The sequence below is a fragment of the Rhinoderma darwinii genome, chromosome 4 (genome assembly GCF_050947455.1).
Source record: "Rhinoderma darwinii isolate aRhiDar2 chromosome 4, aRhiDar2.hap1, whole genome shotgun sequence".
Taxonomy (NCBI): Eukaryota; Metazoa; Chordata; class Amphibia; order Anura; family Rhinodermatidae; genus Rhinoderma; species Rhinoderma darwinii.
The window spans coordinates 41688623-41707956 of NC_134690.1; the positions used below are offsets into that span (position 1 = coordinate 41688623).

The window sequence follows — 19334 nt, forward strand, 5'->3', positions numbered from 1 at the left end:
GCCACTAAATATTGGGCCTTAAACCAAAACCTAGCACCCACCCCCTAGTTTGACTTGTCCCAATGTGTTGCGCCAGAGAGTCTACATCAGCCGTCTCTTCGCTCCACTTGTGGCACATTGAGGACATGTTTGACCCAATTTTAGGAGGTAGACAAGAGTGCCCACTAATGAACATCTGTGAGGTCCATGTTTATATGGTTGGCCCTTGATCTAATTTTTAAAAGGCAGTGGTTTTTAGAATTAAGTTGATGAGGTCCACTTGGTTAAAGGCAATGTCAGGAACTTCACTTTCAGGGATGTTCTACAAGCCACCAGTATTGAGTTCTATTTAAGGTACAATCCTAAATTGGATACACGGTCGATCTTTATTTTGAGAACCGCTGTAATACTTGGGGTATCCTCTACTTTCTACACACTCAATGAGCTTTATGATGGTTGTGTAAATTCTTCATCCATACTACTGAATATAATGTATAGGAGGAATAAAATCTGATTATGGAGACCCAAGGTTTCAGCTGATGGCTGTACAGTAGCACACTGCTGGCTCCGCAGCTCTGACTTTCCCGATGTGACTAATGGTTTACTCCATGCTTAGGCCAAATGTAATCCGTGTAACCACATGCCTGAGAATCTAGTAAATGTTTCACAATTTAAGATCTGTTACCTTATGCCCTGCAGCCAATGCCTTAAAAGCTCCTTAACCTTTATAATGGACGAGTCTATGTATTTAGATTGTCGTTGGAGAATTTTATGGTCTCCTCCCACTGATGGGAACGTAGAATCCGCAGCTTGGTAGAAGAAACTTATCAGACCGAAGCTGAATTCCTGCATTTCTAGTTTTGAGTAAATAAAGTTGTCCCTGTGTAATAATGGGCTGGAAAAGATTCTTATTACTGTGATTAAAATGTTCTGCTACAATAGCAATTTTAGAAATCTACTTTACTCTTCACTTCACATTCTCAAAGATGTTTTTGGATATCGGGGTAGGTGTTAACTTTTTAATTTTATTTTTTTTTTTATTTTTTTTTTATAATGGATCGCAGCTCCATTTTTCAGTTAAATCAGTAAGATTGTGTGTGTGCAGTAGTTGTGCCTGCGCATTCGATAGTGGGAGTCCAGATGTGATTACAGCGGGCGGCTGGTTTGTCAGTGACCATCTGAGAAACTCTGATCCTGTCAACTCCTTAGATGATGCAATTTTGCCACCGAAGAGCTTGACAGAGGAATGGGAGACTCGAAGTCCTTCGGCACCCTAGCGACACAATAGCTGGATGTCAATGGATTGCCTTGGCAGCCGGAGGCCTAAAAGAGGCCCCACAGTTCTGCCATAGGTATCTGTCTAGGTTTTTTTCCTGAAAAGTAAATGCACTTTCATCAAACTTTGATATGTCTGTTACATATCAAACATTTGGATCAGGGGTCCTGGTGCGGAGACATATCCAGTTAAGGATCCTAAAGGCTGTAACTGCTACTTGGCATACACTTATATAGCTATAAATAGCTCTCTATCTAGGCCCTGTTCACACAGTTTTCTTCAGGCGGAATAATCTGCTTCCATTCCATGCCTGCCTGCACTCTTTGCCCTGTTTTTCGGCCATGGCCATTGAGCGATGTGGGCAAACAAACAAATGCAGCTTTCTCTGGTCAGACGGAAATGCCTGAAAGGGCATGACACTATTTCCCGCAAGTGCTTTTCCGCTCACTGGATAAAAAGCCTCCGTCTCCCACTGCAATCAAGGGGAGGTGGTTTTGGCACTGTTGCCGCAAACAACTGAACGTAACAGTTTTAAGGTGGGTGTACTCGCGGCTGCTACAGCCTTGCACCCTTAGCGATCTGTAGTAACAGAGTGATGTACTGTATTCTAAAATTTGCATGCAGTAATCTTTACTTTTCTCTCCTGCACCATAAACTGTTAAGGGCCTGTTCACATCAGCGTTGGCTTTCCGTTGAGGGGTTTAGTCTGAGGTTTCCGTTGGGAGAATCCCTCAACGGATTGGCAAACAGAAACCACAGCTTCTGTTTGCATCACCATTGATATCAATGGTGACAGGAACATTTGCTAATAGTTTCTGATTGTCACCCTTCCGTCAGGTTTCCGTTTGACTGAATCAAAAGCGCAGTCGACCGAAACTTCCGATGGAGCCCCTCAACGGAAAGCCAACACTCGTGAACAGGCCCTGAGGCCCCATGCACACGAACGTAAAAAGGCCCGTAATTACGGGCCCATAGACTTCTATTGGCCACGGGCACCTTCCCGTATGCATACGGGAAGGTGCCCGGGCCGTTAAAAAAAATATTCTATATATATATATATATATATATATATAGAACATGTCCTATTTTAGGCCGTAATTACGGCACGGGCAGGCCCATATAAGTCTATGGGGCTCCCGTAATTACGGGTGACTACGTGTGTGTGCACCCGTAATTACGGGAGCGTTGCTAGGCGACGTCCGTAAATAGTGACTGACCAGGGTGCTGAAAGAGTTAAACGATCGGCAGTAACAGTTTCAGCACCCTGGACACTGACTTCCGATCAATATAGATCAACCTGGAAAAAAAAGACGTTCATACTTACCCAGAACTCCCTGCTTCTTCCTCCAGTCCGGCCTCCCGGGAGGACGTTTCAGTCCAAGTGACGGCTGCAGCCAATCACAGGCCATTCACAGGCTGCAGCGGTCACATGGACTGCCGCGTCATCCAGGGAGGTCGGGCTGGATGTCGAGAGGGACACGTCACCAAGACAACAGCCGGGTAAGTATGAATTTCTTTTACTTTTTCTGCGGAAAGCCCTGTCCCTTCTTTCTATCCTGCACTGATAGAGAGAAGGGGCTGCCGATTAGTGCAGTGCAATTTTGCAGCCAATAACGTGCCCATAAATATGGGTGGAATACGGGTGACACCGGACCCGTATTTACGGGCACGGGTCCGTAAATACTGGTGCAATACGGGTCGAATACCTAAGACCAAGGACCCATATTTACGGGAGGACAATAATACGTAGGCTGTAAATCCTTCTACATTCAGGGAGAACATGGAAATTGTTACTACTGCTGTATCCCAATACCTACAGCCTCGTGCAGATCATTGAAAGGTTGTTTTAACCTTGACTTAATAGTGGCGGCTTGTTATGACTGCTGTGATTAATGGACTTTATTAATGGCCTCTGTGCCTTCCTACATGTCCTTGGTGACATTCTGAATGGAATAGTACAGCAGTCGAAGCCTCTGCCCTCCCACTTTATTTTTATTTTTTTTACTTTTTGGTACGGTTTTTACATTCTGATGCAAAAATGGGGCTGTTTTTTGTTTGTTATAAACTTGTCAAACATTGAGATGGAAACCCAGGAGACATTGACATGCTGCAGGTTTTAAAATACACAACGCAGGTCAATTTAAAAGTGCAGAAAAAATTCTGCAACTTGTAGATGGGATTACTTTCAAGTTAATGTCACTTGCTGGTACTGTATTAAGCTGCAGACTTGCCATAGGAAAATATACGCTAGAAATCCACCCGTAATACACCTGTGCATGTGGCAGGTTTTCTTACAGGAATTTTCTGCATTCCATTCATTTGAATGTGGTGGTTTCTGCATCAAGTGCATGGATTTCTGCAAGTTTCATTCAGATGAATGGAACAGCTTTTAAGTGGAGATTTTTTTATTTTTTTAATCTGCTGCATGTGACTGCACCCGAATACAAGCTGCTATCCTGTTATCTGGCTGAGGAGCTGCTGACTATAATAGCGTCCTCCATAGGTGAGCCTGTGCGTTAAGCCCACTGCATATTAGATTGCTGTTGGACTGCTCCTCTAGTACTTTGTAAATGAAGTTTCTCTGTACCACATTAAGATTTTTACAGGTTTACATTCACGTTTTTGTTCGTCCCGTTCTGTCTCAGGCAACTCTATTCTTCTAAGTAGGACAAGCTAGTCCAATATGTGTCACACTTTGTGGCGTTCAGATATACCATAGTGCAGCCAACACCATGAATTGTATGACCTCCTGGCAGATGATCAGCGGCGCAGGCAGGCACTTGTCCTCTGAGAAGTGTAAATTAAGAAAAACCAAGCTTCTGTTTTAAAAGCACTACTTGTTCTATGTGCAGGGAGCTCACGTTGCACTCTGTAGCAGAAGTTTGGCACAATGTTGATGACCAAACAGGGTCATATAAATGGTCTACCCCCCACCCTATCCTTACAATAGACGTTCGAAGCTGTGTGGTTCGTACGTGGACGTCCCTTCTATTTAATGGGTTCTGCCATCTCCTCTGTAATTGCACTAAAGGAACACTCCGGGCAAAATTTATAGTTAAAGAGGCTCTGTCACCGCATTATAAGTGCCCTGTCTCCTACATAATGTGATCGGCGCTGTAATGTAGTTCACAAGTGGTTTTTATTTTGAAAAACGATCATTTTTGAGCAAGTTATAAGCAATTTTAGATTTATGCTAATGAGTTAAAGACCAACTGGGCATGTTTTTACTTTGGTCGGCCTCATACACTTCTTTACAACACCCACTTGGTCAAAAGTAAAAACAAGCCCAGTTGGTCTTTAAGAAACTCATTAGCATAAATCTAAAATTTCTCTTAACTTGCTCAAAAATGATTTTTCAAAATAAAAACCACTGCTGTTATCTACATTACAGCGCCGATCAGATTATGTAGGAGATGGGACACTTATAATCTGGTGACAGAGACTCTTTAAGCCCAGTGCAGGGCCCAAGGGGATGGTGCACGACACACGGACTCTCCTATGAGGTTCAATGCATTTAGTGTTATGTACCCCTTCCTAGGGCTGGGCAATTATAACCTAAATCAAAATCACGATTAATTGAGTATCTAACCTCTTACAAGTATTTAGGCCACACCCTTTTTGCATGTTACGTCACCTATTTGCATGCTACGCCATTGAATTAATATTTATTGCCTGAGCCTGCTGTACACTATTGTATATAATATGCTGTGTGGTGGCAGTGGGTATAATGCCACTAGAACGGCCTTGCCTCCACACTGTATAATGCCCCTATTGTTGCCCTCCGCTCAGTATAATGTGCCCCATAACTGTCCGCTCAGTATAATGTCCCCTATAGTGCCTGATAAAAATAATACACATACTCCCCTAACCCTGTTCCAATTACGCTTGGAGGAGATACCTTTGCTCCTCTGGTCTGTGCAGACCGGTGCAATGACATCACTGCCTCCCATCCAGCTATACATCATGGATGGTAGAGAAAGGACTTTACGGTCCCCTGCTCTACCATTGGAATGAACTGTATCTGCGTCCCAAAGATGCAATTAGTTTAAACCGGGAGAAAATAATTGATAAATACCCAACTTCGCAAAAGGACTATGGCTAATTGCTCTGGATTTCTATTTTTCGATTAATTGCCCCCCCCCCCCCCAATTTGCAGGTATCTAATTTACCTGCGGTTTCTTATAGAGGGCATTGTTCACCTGCTTTTTGCCCATCAAGCTCTGACTTCTATACACTGTTTATGCCCTTGTTAAACTCCGCAGGTGGTCCTTTTTGCAGAACGTTACGGTTTAATAACCGCGTTCGTTGTATAGTCATGGAGTCGGCGCTGTAAGCACGCATGTTCATCTGTTTGACATCCCCTTCCCTGTTATCTACGCTAGTGGCTCTGAAATATCACGTGTGTGTGGGGGGTGTCCATTACAGGAACAGGCAATCTTGCAGCGCTGACTCCATGACGTTACAGTGCTGCTGAATCCGCCCCGACGACTCCTGTTATGTTTGCGTACGTACAGCGCACAGTTATTAAACATAATAATCAGATATGGGGCCACCTGAGGACTTTGTGGCAGTTTGGCCAAAAAGCTACTGACTGGTTCACTTACATCTGAACAAAACCTGTGCCTGGGTTATGGTCACTTATATCCTCAAGGCTTAATGTACAGCAGTGGCCTCTAACCTTTGGTTCTCCAGCTTTTTGCAAAACTACAATTCCCAGTATGCCTGGACTGTGGCCACTGCAGGAGAAATGTATAGTCGGAAGGCCGCGTGGTGACCAGCTCCTCTCACCAGGCTGTAAGCCACGTCCATCTAAAATCAGGTCAGCCTACAACCCTCAGATCACCCTGCAGAAGAAAACCGCATCGAAACAGTGAATTGGATCGACTATAGCACAGGCGGTCTGGACATCAGGAACATAGGCCATTTGTTTTTTCTTTAACCATTTGTGCAGAAATCTGCTTGATTTTACGGGCGTGTAGTCCTATCCATTCACTTACAGAAGACGCATACGATCCTAATTCGGTAATCTCTTAAAAGGCCACTTAAATTAAGCCCTAGAGCAATTTTCCATCTTGACGTGTAACCTTCTCCACGTCTTGTCTTCTACTTATTTCATCAGATCCTTAAACTGTAACGTCCGTCTAAAAGGGGCTTGCCCATATTCTGACTATGTACTTTTTTATATATATATATATATGTATTTCAGGGCAACAATGCAGTACCACTCTGGAATAAACGCTTGCCTGGTCAAGTATGCCCTTGCCAAAAACCACTGTTCGTAACAAAAACAATGCACAGTAGTTAGAAACCTGGCATATAAAAATCACATTTTCTGCTAAAGCATTCCAATAATAGCATGCGGGGGCAACAAAGGGATTTTTATATCTCCCACCTTTTCCTTGTAAACAGTCAATTGGTTATATTATGTTTCACGTACAAGACAGAAACAGAGCCGTGATACTACCTGGCCATAAATGGGTAAAAAAAATATTGTTTTTCTTCCCTCTAAGTGTTGTATGTATTATCCCCTAGAAGCGAGTTTTAGCTGTTCGTGTGAATTACGCATTGTTTTGCAACATGTAATTGGCAATCTGACACGTCTTATATTTAAAGGTTTCCCATTAAAAAAAATGAATTATGTAATGGTGTCCGGTTGTACCCCCAGTGATTCCAAAGAGTCGCTCAGGACAGTGGCAATTGAGGTCACACGCTAACTTGTCTGTTTCCATATCTCGCACAGACCGACGCGCTGCGGTTTGGAAGCCTTAACGCTAGCACCTCAGATCGCTGGAATAGACTCTCCCACTGCTTGTCATGTTTATTAGTCTTTGGACAGCTTTAGGGTGCGGATTTAATGGATTTTTGCTTTGGCCTTCATATGTTTTATAGAGTAGTGTTCCCCGACAAGTTGTTTGTATCTTACAGAAGGATGGAGATCACGGTTATAGGTGTTTTGCCTTATATGCAGAGATTTTTTATTAAAGTTTATGTAGAATTTGTGTATCAATAACATTACGTTTGATAGTTTTTATATTCTTACAATATTCCATATTTAATCCAAAAGTATGCTGTTGGTATTGAACTTTGCTGTGAATGATGGTGGTTGGAAGCAGTCGGTCCCGCTGAACTGACTGATTTGCCTGTGACCGCAAGGTGCAGCTTCTATGTATCCAGGATACATAGAAGCTGCAGCTAAACGAGCCATCAGTCAACTAGGGAATGAGGGGGTCTGGAATTAGATGCCTGACACTTCCCGGTATGGCAGATGCTGCAAACATAATTTGCACGTGGCAGGATAAAACTACTTTTTTACCCTGATGAAAGGACTAAGATCTTCAAGTGGTATGTTTCTACTTTACGCTATCGTTAACGAGCACTGAGGTTTTTGGGGCAAAAAACTGTTTTCCTTAACTTTTGGATTTTCAATCTGGGTAGATTCCTATGCAGAAACTTTCATATATGGCTTCAACTCTTCTTTTAAACACCAAAAAATACCCTTGCCCTTCCAGGGTGAAGGGTTATAGATGTGCAGAGGTGTTTTTCACACTGCAGATGAAAGGCAGGCGGATGGGTGTTGTAGTAGAAGGTATCCAGGCGGTTTTATTTCTGAGGTCAGGCCACAGATCCTCACTTATTTGACTGCAGATACTTCTCTTTATTCTCACATCCCCTAAGAGTTGCACATAGGTCAGAGGTGAAAGGTCGCCTCTGGGCAAGAGAATACTTGTTAAGGTCCGGTAGGGCGATGGCTGTTACATGTCTGTTTTGACATTTTAATTTGCCTGGAATCTATTTTGCTTGCGATTGAGACACCAGGGCAAGTGCTATGCATGGCACAAATCAGTCAGGACTCGAGGGGTGATCACGTTAAGTTTGCTTTTTGTAATCGCAAATGCAATGGTGTCAATGTCTAGCGGTAGACCATTATATGGTCCAAATTATCTAGTGCTAGAATATATATGCAATGTTGCTTTTATTTTTAAAAATGTTGCTACCTGGATTGTAAAGTTTTTATTTTATTGAATGTAAACACTGGTTTGTTACTAACTTGCATTATTTCCCCTTTCTTTAGAGTGACAAAGCTGCTCCTCCTGTAGACCTCGACGGTTCTGGAGATGATGAGGATTTCTCTGGGTCAGGATTTGATGGTGAGTACATATTCTCATGATGGCCTTACCGCTAAATTTTTTTCAAAATTATTTAAAGTCTGAGTTAAACCTATTTAAAATAAACTTTGCTAAGGTTCTGTACACCTCTGCATTGGAGGCTGTCGCAGATCCCGTCACATTTGGCAAATAAAATAGCGCAGCACTATTTTCCAGTAACATGACGGACACCATGCTAGAACCTAATGGGCCCAATTAACGTAAACGGTGTCTGTCATGACTCGTCCGTCACGCTGTCCATTTCATTGTTCTATGACAAAAGAACCAGATAATTGACTAACCAACACCTAATGTCATACTCCCATTTCAAGAAGGTTTCAGCAAATCTAATAAAAAAAAACAAACGCATTGGACATATTAAATTCAACTGCCGATGCTTTGCTCCTCCAATATCTGGTCAAGGGAGAGGCGGACACTGCAATAGACATTAGATGGTTGGCTGGTCTTGCTGAAATCGGCAGCTTCGGCCGAACTACATCTATTCTATGGCTGGCTTAAAGCAGCTCTCCGGTATGACGGCCACAACAAACCGCTCACCATATATCAAACTTCTAGAAGCCATGCTATTGTGACGTGGTCTGAGTTTATTGCATGCTACAACGTATAACCATTCTACACTATTTTAGATAAGTTTATTCAAGTAACACGTTTAATTTCTATTTTTAAAGGTCTTAAGGATGTAGAGGAGACGGTTACATCCTTAGACTCCAAATCAACCTGGGCAACTGTGGCGCCCACCATGGAAGGGTCTACGGCAGCTCAGGAGCCAGAGATTGCCATTAAGGAAGAAACTAAAGTGGAAGATATCACAAAGTCTACAGAAACCACTAAAACACATGACATAATTGAAGACCTGTTTGCTGTTGATACAGTTGCTAAAGAAGTCGCTACAGAAGAAGCCACAACCTCTACATTCCAGCAGACCTCTGAAGCTCACTTAGAAGAAATGGACATTAAGAAACACCACCACCACCCTCACCATCATCCTCACCATCATACAACAGCATCTACTACATTTCTTCCTTCTGAGTCAGCTGGACATGCTGATGGTACAACAGATATTACTCCTGAAGCAGCAAAACCCCATGATTTGCCTGACCAAACTACCACAAGTACACCAGATAAAGAGTCTGATTTGATTCACATACCACAGGAACTGACAACTCTTGCTGAGGACTTGGCAAAGCATGGTGTTCTCCATGAAGGAACCACCTCTGGCTCTGCCACTACTTATGCAGATATTGAAGTTGCTGTGGAGCCATTAGATGCTGATAATCTTCCAGCATTGGATCGTTTTGAAACTACAACTGTGGCTGAAGACTCTCCTACACACACAGACCACCATCTGACAACTGCAAGTTCATTTGGTGGAGTGGATGTTCAGCAAGAAGGCACAACAAGACCCTCTGACCTTATGGAGTATGATGAGGGTGACGTTCAAGAAGGGGAACATATAACTACTGTTGCTGAGGAAGGACATCGTCCTCATCATGGTCATCATGGTCATCATACTACACACCGTACCACTATGGAACCTGAGAAGCCTAATGAAGTCCACACACAAGAACCAAAGGGGAGGAGAGTCCATGTTCCAGGTTTTATAAGTACAACTGCTGTTCCAGTAATAAATGAAGATGAATATATTCCTGAAGACGCAGAAAATGATGACTTTACCAGCTCAACACCTCACTATAATGTGTCTCGAAATCCCTTTGATGAAAATGATATTTCAGATTCTAAGGAGGAAGGACCATCAGGGGTAACACATCATTAGTTTTTGTTTTTTTTTGTACATTTCTGTCCTTGTAGAACTTGTGGTTTAAAAAAATATATTGTTTTCTATTTGGTTTAAATTGGTTGTCTTAAACTTCTTTGATCGCCATGGGTCTGGCTTCTCAAACCCTCAACACTCGGGTGAAGCTTAAGGCCCTTTTACACTGGGCAATAGTCTAGACTAGCGTTCATATAACTCTCATTGCAAATAATTGCCCTGTGTGAACAGGGCAGCTATCAGCAAACGTTCGTTGTCGGCAGTGCATCTCCCTGCGTAAACAGGGAGACGGGCTGCTGACATGATGATGTATGGGGACTAGCGTTCGGAGTAACGACCACTCGTCCCCATCCATAGCTCCAGGTGACAGGAGCAAACAAGCGCTGATCAACAATGTCTCATTGATCGGTGTTTGCTGCATCGACCAATGCAGAAGGCCCTTAAGTCTGCCCAGTAGCTGCTGTAGGGGTAGTGTAGCATTAGATTTGCAACCATTCAAATGAATAGCTGTCCATGTAATGCATGGGTGGGCCGCATCCACCAAAGTAGTGGTCCATACTTAGTGGGGTCCTGAGAATGGGACCCCAACTATGACTAGTATTTTCTAAGTGCTGAAACTGCTTAGTTTCCTGGCAGTTTTTGCTTTGCTGCAGAAATGGTGTGCTGTACATCCACGTGACGGCTAGACCAATTCTAGCTTGCGTGGCATGAGACCGCTAAAGCCAGTAACTGGCTACGGTAGTCGCATCAATGTACAGCATGTCATCACTGTACAGCATGTCATCACACGGCGATGAGAGGGAGCTCAGTGCGATGAGGGAGCTCCCTCCCTCTCTCCAAAACAACTCTGATGTGGTGCACGCTATTGAGCGCCGTATCTTAGAGGTTAAACGGGTGAGATCGATACTAATATCTATCTCCCCTGTTTGAGCAGGGACGCCCCAGCCCTCAGCTACCTCGGGTAGCTGAGAGCAGGGAGATTTAATGGCTCCCTGCTCTGTTTATTTATGCAGCGCTGTGAAAAGGCTTATGCATCAGAATAAAGCCCATTAGTGGCCACCGTGAAAAGGCTTATTGGCGGTCACTAACGGGTTAACCCATTTCCTACGGTCAGTAAATTATTTTTTTTAACCCCTTTCAGGTTGTTGGTGCTACACAACAATAGTTCTCCAAATTACAAAGCTGTTAGTTTTTACTTGACTGTAAATGAGTGTGTTATCAGAGTTTAGATGTGGAATTCAGGTCCACCTAATTGCTGACCACTATTAGTTTTCTATTAGTCATGTCCAGATGACATTATAACTGATTATAAATCGTGGCTGAATTTGTTTTTTTTTCTTTTAGGATATGTTTTTTGAAGCAAGTGTTCCAGTCCTCAATAAGGGCAGAATGGACCCCTCTGCTGATGCAGGAAGCTCCGATGCTTCACATGGAATAATGGAAAGGAAAGAACTTCTTGCAGGTAAAATTCTTAACTTCCACTATTTTTTCAGAAATGGGCAGCCCATATGGAAGTATTACAATGATAAAGCTGACCTCACATGGCCCTTTGAACACCTTTACTATGGGCAATGCATTCTAAGCCTCAAGTCTTGTAGTCGCCTGACAACTCTTATATTAAAAAAAGAAATAAAAAGGTGACATGCACTTGTAGTTTCTACAAAGGATGCAGATGATTTTGAATTCTTGGAAGTTTTGCCATAAAGGTGGTGCATTCTTCATGTTGGATCTGATATTGGTTGGGCTTTCACAGCCTTTTTGTATTCTGTTTTGTGCGGTCTGGTACTTTATTCTACAACCTCTTGTCTTCCAGGAATCATCGCAGGTGGAGTGGCTGGTCTGGTGTTTGCTGCGTTCTTGGTTGCCTTTGTACTGTACAGGATGAAAAAGAAAGATGAAGGAAGCTACTCTCTGGAAGAACCAAAACAGTCCAATGGTGGATATCAAAAACCAAGGGAACAGAGGGAGTTCTACGCGTAGTCCAGCAAATCTTCAAATTGTTTCCACGTTCTCAACCTTTTTTGTTTCAAAGGACTACTACTGGACTTTATTTATGGAGGAAGTCTTCAACGTGCCTTTCCACAGCACCGTGCCTCGATAAACAAGGCCTTTATCTTGTCCACATACAAGTTAAAGACTCCTTTTGGTATATTGTCACAGAGCACATCTGACTGACCTTTTTCAGTGCAAACTTGTTCCTACCTTCCACTGCTGAAAAATATTTCTAATTCCTTGCTTTGGTTGTATATAGCTATAAACAGTTTTTTTTTGTTTTTTTTCTCAAATCAATAAAATGGTATAGAAATCCAGTTTATTTTTAACTCCACAATAGCACTTACATTCCCAACACTAAACCATACTGTACATCTAGGTGAGGCGTCTAGGTTAGTCCTCCGATAATGTTTATCTAAACCATCCCTGAGGCTTTAAATGTTGTTTGTTTTTTTTTTTTTTTGTTTTTACATTTGAGCCTTTAACTGCCACATCTATTTATTCACTTGTGTTTATAGCTCTCTGAAATGTTGATTATCCAAGGAATGTGGTTACATGTGCACCTTTTTCTCAATTCAGTTTATTTTCTTGCACTAGCCTGTTAATTTTATTTCTTCTAACCAATGTTGAATTGTTTGCAGTTGCCTTTTTATTGTCTTCAGTGTTTCCAATATGTTCAAACTATCCAAGTATGCAGTGCCAACCTTAATGTATGGGCCGCTATGGCTTTTTTATGCATATTTTTTTGCTGTAAATATTTGAGCAGGTTATGATTGTCTAAATGTTTGTTATACGTAGAGGATGTAGTGGATAAAATTGGGAAGATATGTTGTACAGTACAACCGTGGCACACACTACACAACACTAGATCTTTAGTCAGGTGTCTAAAAACTATAAAAATGGCAGAATACCTTGGACTTCCAAAGATTAATTTAAATTTTAAGTCTTCTAAAATGGACCCAAAAGTGAAGGGGTAGATGAGAACATCTATTTGTTGGCAGGTCGGCTCATATTTTGTTAAAGATCTCTAATGTTTTATATTGTATAGTCTAAGCAAATTGAGGACTCTTCCTATTTTACATTTCAACCACAATACAAACCCTATATATTTCAGTACTATTGAAGTGAAGACATTGATCCCCAGGACATTTGATCAAAATCTCTTCTGTTTTCTAAGACCTAATGTTGCTTAAAGCGGAATTGTTAAGTCTTCTCTTTGTTTAATGTATGCTCTATGCTTGTTTGTAGGATTCTTTGACTGATAAAACGTGTAGCTTATTTAGCTGTGGGTTCAGGTTTTTATTTTACTTGACATTTTTTGCAGCCGTTTCTATAGCTTAACGTGGTATTTTAAAGAGGCTTCCCATCTAAACTTACAGGGAAAAAAAATCTGATTCTTAAAACTGTATGAGATGAGGAAATACACTGCCTCATTGTGACCAAGCTGCTTCTTCGTGTTCCTGCGGTCTGTGGGACGGAGACTGGTTGCTACAGACTTTTATATTGAGTTGTCAGGAAGTGTCCCTAGCAGCTGGTCTGTGTCCGATTTACTCAGGGCTTCAGCGCAAAGATGACCACAAGGAAGAGGCAAATGATTTCCTCTATCTTACTGCCAAATTAATCCGATTTTTGTCAATCACTCTAAACTCATGACCTATGGTCTCTCCTGGGGTTTAATACATTTCTATGCACACGGCCTTAACCGAGTATTTATATGCTGGTCCAATTTGAAACCCAACGTGGATCAAATGTGTTTTTATTTTAGGTCCATCTCCAAACATTTGGAAGAGATCAGATATATATGCACAAAACTCTTCAATTTCCCTATTTTCTTCAACTTTCGGTTTTATGATACACTAATGTTAGAACTTCAGAATGTATCTCACATCTGATGCCCATGGAAGTCTGAGGTTTTTTTTTTTACCAGATTGTTTGTTCTGGAAAAATTAGGGTGGCCGCACTAGAGGTTTACCACCAGTTTTCCCAGAGCAGCAAACTTGCCTGATTTATGTAAGTGCTTGCTCAGCACAACCAGGCAGATCTTCCGCTCAAAATCAAGGGAAGTTTAGGCTTCTCCTGCCATAAAGAATGTCACCTAACTATCCCAGAAAGAACTAATGAACTGTTCAACAGAACTCCTTGTTGTAGAAGAGTGTGACTCTAAGGCAGGAATGCGTGTTTATATCTGTAAATAGTTTTGAAAAACTTATTTTTTTTTTTCTCTTCCACCTCCCTGACCCTATTTTGTAGTAAATACTAGTTTTGGGTAAACTGTCTGAAGTGGTTGATTCTTGGTGTCACCTAGCTTTGTGTCCTGTAACTGCATCAGGCATGCAGAGTCTAAGGTATGATGCTGTGTGTTAACTATTCAGGCATTGTACATTTGCCTTGACTATTGTATGTGCACAGATCCTACTAGATAGAAAGTGCAGGGCTGTGTTATAGGGAGGGCTTAAGGGGCACGTTCCTTAGTGCCGCTACCTCTTTGAGCATTGTGGGGCTTCCACCTGTCTCCCTGCCCATGTGAGTTTTTGCGACTAGTTAAAATCTAAGCTGGATCAGGAGAACTGGTCTAGTGGGTACAAGGGAGCCTCTGGCTCCATGTCCCACCATACACCTTGAGGTCCAAAAGCGGTTTCGAGTTTGCGGCCACAATGTGTCCTCGTTCCATGTTGGCTGGCCACAAATGCTTGGTAGAAACTTTATATGGGTAGTTTATACACTGCTCGTGCCTGGGACCTCACTCAATAAAACCAGGATCTCCTGATGGCCATTTGGGGATCCTATCCAGCCAAGAGGTGTGTAGTTCTGGCCAGGCATGCAGGGCCACTTCTATATCTGGGTGCAATAGGGGGTCAGGTAGGGTTTTCCTGTTGCCAAGGGACCCCCACCAACCTTAATCTGGCCCTACGAATAAGACTCTCAAAAAGAATCTTGTTTAACTGTCCGCTGCCTTATCGTCCTACCTGCATGTCCAGCTAGCAGCCTATTCTGATGCCACGATAAACAGTTGAATGTGCATTTTTATTTAAGTGGATTCAGGGGAGTGAGTGCTTCCTGGCAGCAATTTACCTCCCATGAGAACATTCGATCGGGCATGTTTGATTTCAAAATGTTCCTCAATGGCAGATGGGGGATCAAGCAGTCAGGAGGCTTATGTGCACCAAATCATTGGTGGATCCAACCAGGTTCAGCTGACTATATAATGTGTATGGCCAGCTTTGCAGTTAACTTGGGGAAAATGTAGCTTGCCCAAAAAATATTAAAGTAATGAGGGCTTGCAACTCAGGGATAAAAGCACGAGCAATAAGCAAAGTTGCATTTTTCTCTTTTGAAAACCTGCCAAATGTAGACTTTGCCCCTTTTCCAAAAATGCTGCGTTACGTTCTGAACGTGCCTTTACAACTGGCGTCACAATCTACAGGTTCTGATTAAAATATAGCAACATTTAAGGAACCGTTTTACTTTTGTACCATGTGACTTGTTTTAAACCATTTTCTGTAATATATTGTAAGGGTAAAATGCAATAAAGTTTTACTTTGGAAACAAACCTTTTGTATTCTTTTGAGGTTTGTTGCAAAGCCCAGAACAGCTGATGAAGAACCATTTCAAGAAGTTCATATACTGCAGTTATGAATTGGGCACGATTGACCATAGATTTTATTTCTGTAATATAGCCATCCGCTCAAGTGTATTCACTTTAAATTGCATGCAATTCGGGGACTGACATGAGCTGCAACCACTGTGGACACTGTAATGGAGGCCTGGCATAGCACCAGTTAATCTGGCCATAGATATAATGGCTCGTTCATATATGCGTTGGAGGCTACGTTAGGAGCCTCCGTTGCAGATCTGTAGCTTCGGCCAGGAGACTAGTGCACAGCATGCTACGGCATATCTGGTAAAACCATGGACCCTTCAATGGAATCCATTAAAGTCAAAGGGTTTCATCGGCTGCCGGTGGTGTCCACGGTGCAACAGAGCTGGTATGTGATATTTTCATTGCTCTGCGCCTATGACTGAGCAGCGCAAAAAATATCAAAGGCTGATTTGAATATAGCAAAAGAATCATACAGCCAATAAAGCTTAGGCTGACTACCCTTACCCATGTGACTTTCTTTTTAAAGGGGGACTGGTCACCTGTCCTGACATGTCTGTTTAGTAAAAAAAAAAATCCCCATGAAATCACAATTCTGGAGCATATTCTATAATTATTATTATTTTTTTTTAACCCAACCCCTTAGTGACCACTAATATGCCTTTTCATGGCAGTCTCTAAGGGGCCTTAGACTAGGTTGCCGTGAAAACTCGGCGGCCTAGCCCAAGTCCGGCACGGGTGTCCCGTGCAGGCTGGAGCGGGGGCTCGGCTGCCTGACAGCTGGGCTCCTGTTCAAACGGTAGTGATTGAAGTTTACTTTGATACCAGCCACTTGTTAAGAGAGGGAGGGAGCAAATGCAACTGCGGCCCTCCGATGGGGTGGCATGGCAGCCAGGGGCCTGGTAAAGTCTACCAAGCCAGCCCTGGCTATGTCTATTAGAGGCATGCCCTACTAGATTGCCTGTCAAATTTACACTGACTGGCAATATATGCCAAAGTATTATATCTGCCATCTAAAGATCGCATAGTGAAGTCCCCTAGTGGAACGGAAAAAATGAGTAATGTTAAATAAAAACAATTGATAAAAATCTCAGTAAATATTTTTTTTCCCATAAAATGGTTTTACTTAGTAAAGTACGCATGATATAGCCGCGACCGTAACGACAAAAGCGAAGTACATGTAATTTAAAACGCAATGTGAATGCCGTAAAAAAAAAAAAAAACTGAAAAATTTTACAAATTACGGCTCTTGGAACGCGACCATGCAAAAACAAATAATTTTAGTCCAGAAGAGTTTTTATTGTGACAGTCGTAAAACATAAAGAAATACATATGTGGTATCGACCGTAATCGTACCAACCCAATAGAATAAAGGTATTTTTTTTATTTACGCCGCACAGTGAAACTCAGAATCAGGGTGGTATTTCAGGGTTTTGTTTTTTCTGTTTTCCACCCCAAAAAAAAAAAAAAAGTTAAGCTAATCAAAAAAATTATATGGTGCCATGAAGTAAAACTAATCCCACACAAAATTGTCCTCCTACAGCTATTTCGATGGAAAAATAGTTAGCACTTGAATAAGACTATAGAAAACGAATAGCTCATTAGGGCCTAAAATAGGCTGGTCATTAAGGGGTTAATCTGTCACTAGTTTAGTAATGCCCAATCTCCTAGCTAATCTAATCGGTACTGTCACACTGATCCTGCTAGTGAAAATAGTGTCCCAAAAGGTTTATTTTAAGTTATGCGCTTATTTCTAAATATGAAAATGAGCCTTTAGACAAGTGGGAGGTAACAGCGATTTCTCCTGAGGTGGAGTCTCCTCACAGCCTCTGACGCTGGCCTATCAGCATGAAGCTGCTTCACACCGTGTGAGAGACTGGAGGAAGTGCGATCATGTCAAACAGCCATATCTCCAGCTGTGGACCAACTAGAACAGTAGTGGCATATGGAAGAGGAGATTCTAATCTTTCATATGACACCAAGATCGCAGTTCTAGCTGTGAAACAACGGGATATCGCCAGTTGAATACACAGACGGGAATGGAAGCTGTATATTATATGATCGTGCTGAGTCCTGATAAGTGCGTGGGGTCAGGATGATGCGATGCGACCAGCGCTGCACTAATGAGCGGCGGCACTGAAAACAGAACATGGCGGGCGCACTACAAAACACCCCTATGTTCTGTCTTCAGTGCCGCCTCTCATTAGTGCAGCGCTGACCGCATCTCCTCATGCTGACTGCGCACGCACATCCTGTCAGGAGCGGGGCAATGACTGTATTTGACAGCCGCAGCCCCGCTGGCGGAGATCAGAGAAACCTCTCATCTCCGCCGTTATTCCCGTGAATGCTGCGATCACAGCGGACTGCAGCATTCAGGGGAAAATTAGAAGGGGGGGGGGGATACCCCTTGGATTGCGTCACAGGGAATTGACGCGATTGAGGGACATACCATATATGGGCAGAAAGCCCAGGGTCCATTGATGGACCCCAGGGCTGTCCTACCATATTTCCTGTTGTATGGGCATACTTAGGTATGTCCTAAGAACTGCCTGTGTACTATCAGTACACTGGCTAATGTACAGTAATATAGATATATGCCAGTATATTAAAGTTTAAAACCTAAAGTAATGTAAAATAAATAAAAAAATACACGCCTTTCCCTATATTCGCACCATAAAATATTTTTTTTTCTTCCTCCAAACTGTGGAAAGAAATAATACGATTTCTCCTGCATAATACAAGGCCTCATACGGCAACGTGAATGAAAAAATAAAGTTATGGCTGCTGAAATGCAGAGAGGTAAAAACTGAAAAATGTAGCTGGTCATTGAGACCTTTTACCCTTTCACCTAGGACTGCACCCCTGAAGAGACGTCCCATCCACTGGACAGGAAACCTGAGGATATAAAAAGGGACACACCTCTCCATACGCCCAGTCAGGTTTCCTGTCCTCCGGATGGAAGGATTGTCCTGAGGAAAAGCACTTCTCCCGGGGTTGCAGACCCCCTAGCAAGGTCTTACCTTATTCCACTAGGGGTGCTCTGGAAGGTATAAGTCTCCTTTGGAGGGAGCAACCTTGAGCCTGGTATAGGTACTCCCTCCTCTCCCGGTCCATCGCCTCCCTCCTGCAGCCTGCAAACGGAGGTGGTTTAAAGGAACAGTGTCATCACAATTTTTTTTTTAATATGTTAAAGATGTTAGTGCTTTATTAAAAACGTTTATATTTATTTGTGTGTTTGTGTTTTACTTTTTCTTATTTTTACACTTTTTCTTCCCTATGGGGGCTGCCATTTTTTGTTCCATTTCTGTATGTGTCGATTAACGACACATACAGACATGGAATACGGCAGCCACAGTCCCATAGGGACTGCAAACGGGTCCCGTCCCATCCACTTCTGTGTACGCCTTCTGTGTGGGAACTGCGCATGCGCCGCTCCCACACAGTCCAATTTGAAATTGGCGCCGTCCGGCGCCATTTTCCTGTGGACCGGAAGTCGCGGCCGGACAGTAATATTACTACTTCCGGTCGCGGCTTCCGGACTTGTGCACTTGG

At 42.6% G+C, this 19334-nt stretch overlaps 1 protein-coding gene across 1 annotated transcript in view; it reads left to right on the forward strand.

Moving 5' to 3' along the window:
• The window catches only part of SDC1 (syndecan 1), a 44140-nt gene extending 30674 nt beyond the window's left edge, over positions 1-13466 (forward strand). The window contains exons 2-5 of the mRNA XM_075861061.1: positions 8328-8403; positions 9090-10180; positions 11537-11654; positions 12006-13466. Of these exons, the coding sequence (XP_075717176.1) occupies positions 8328-8403; positions 9090-10180; positions 11537-11654; positions 12006-12172 (1452 nt within the window). The 3' untranslated portion in view covers positions 12173-13466. The remainder of the gene's footprint in view (positions 1-8327; positions 8404-9089; positions 10181-11536; positions 11655-12005) is intronic.
• Positions 13467-19334: the final 5868 nt, after the last annotated feature.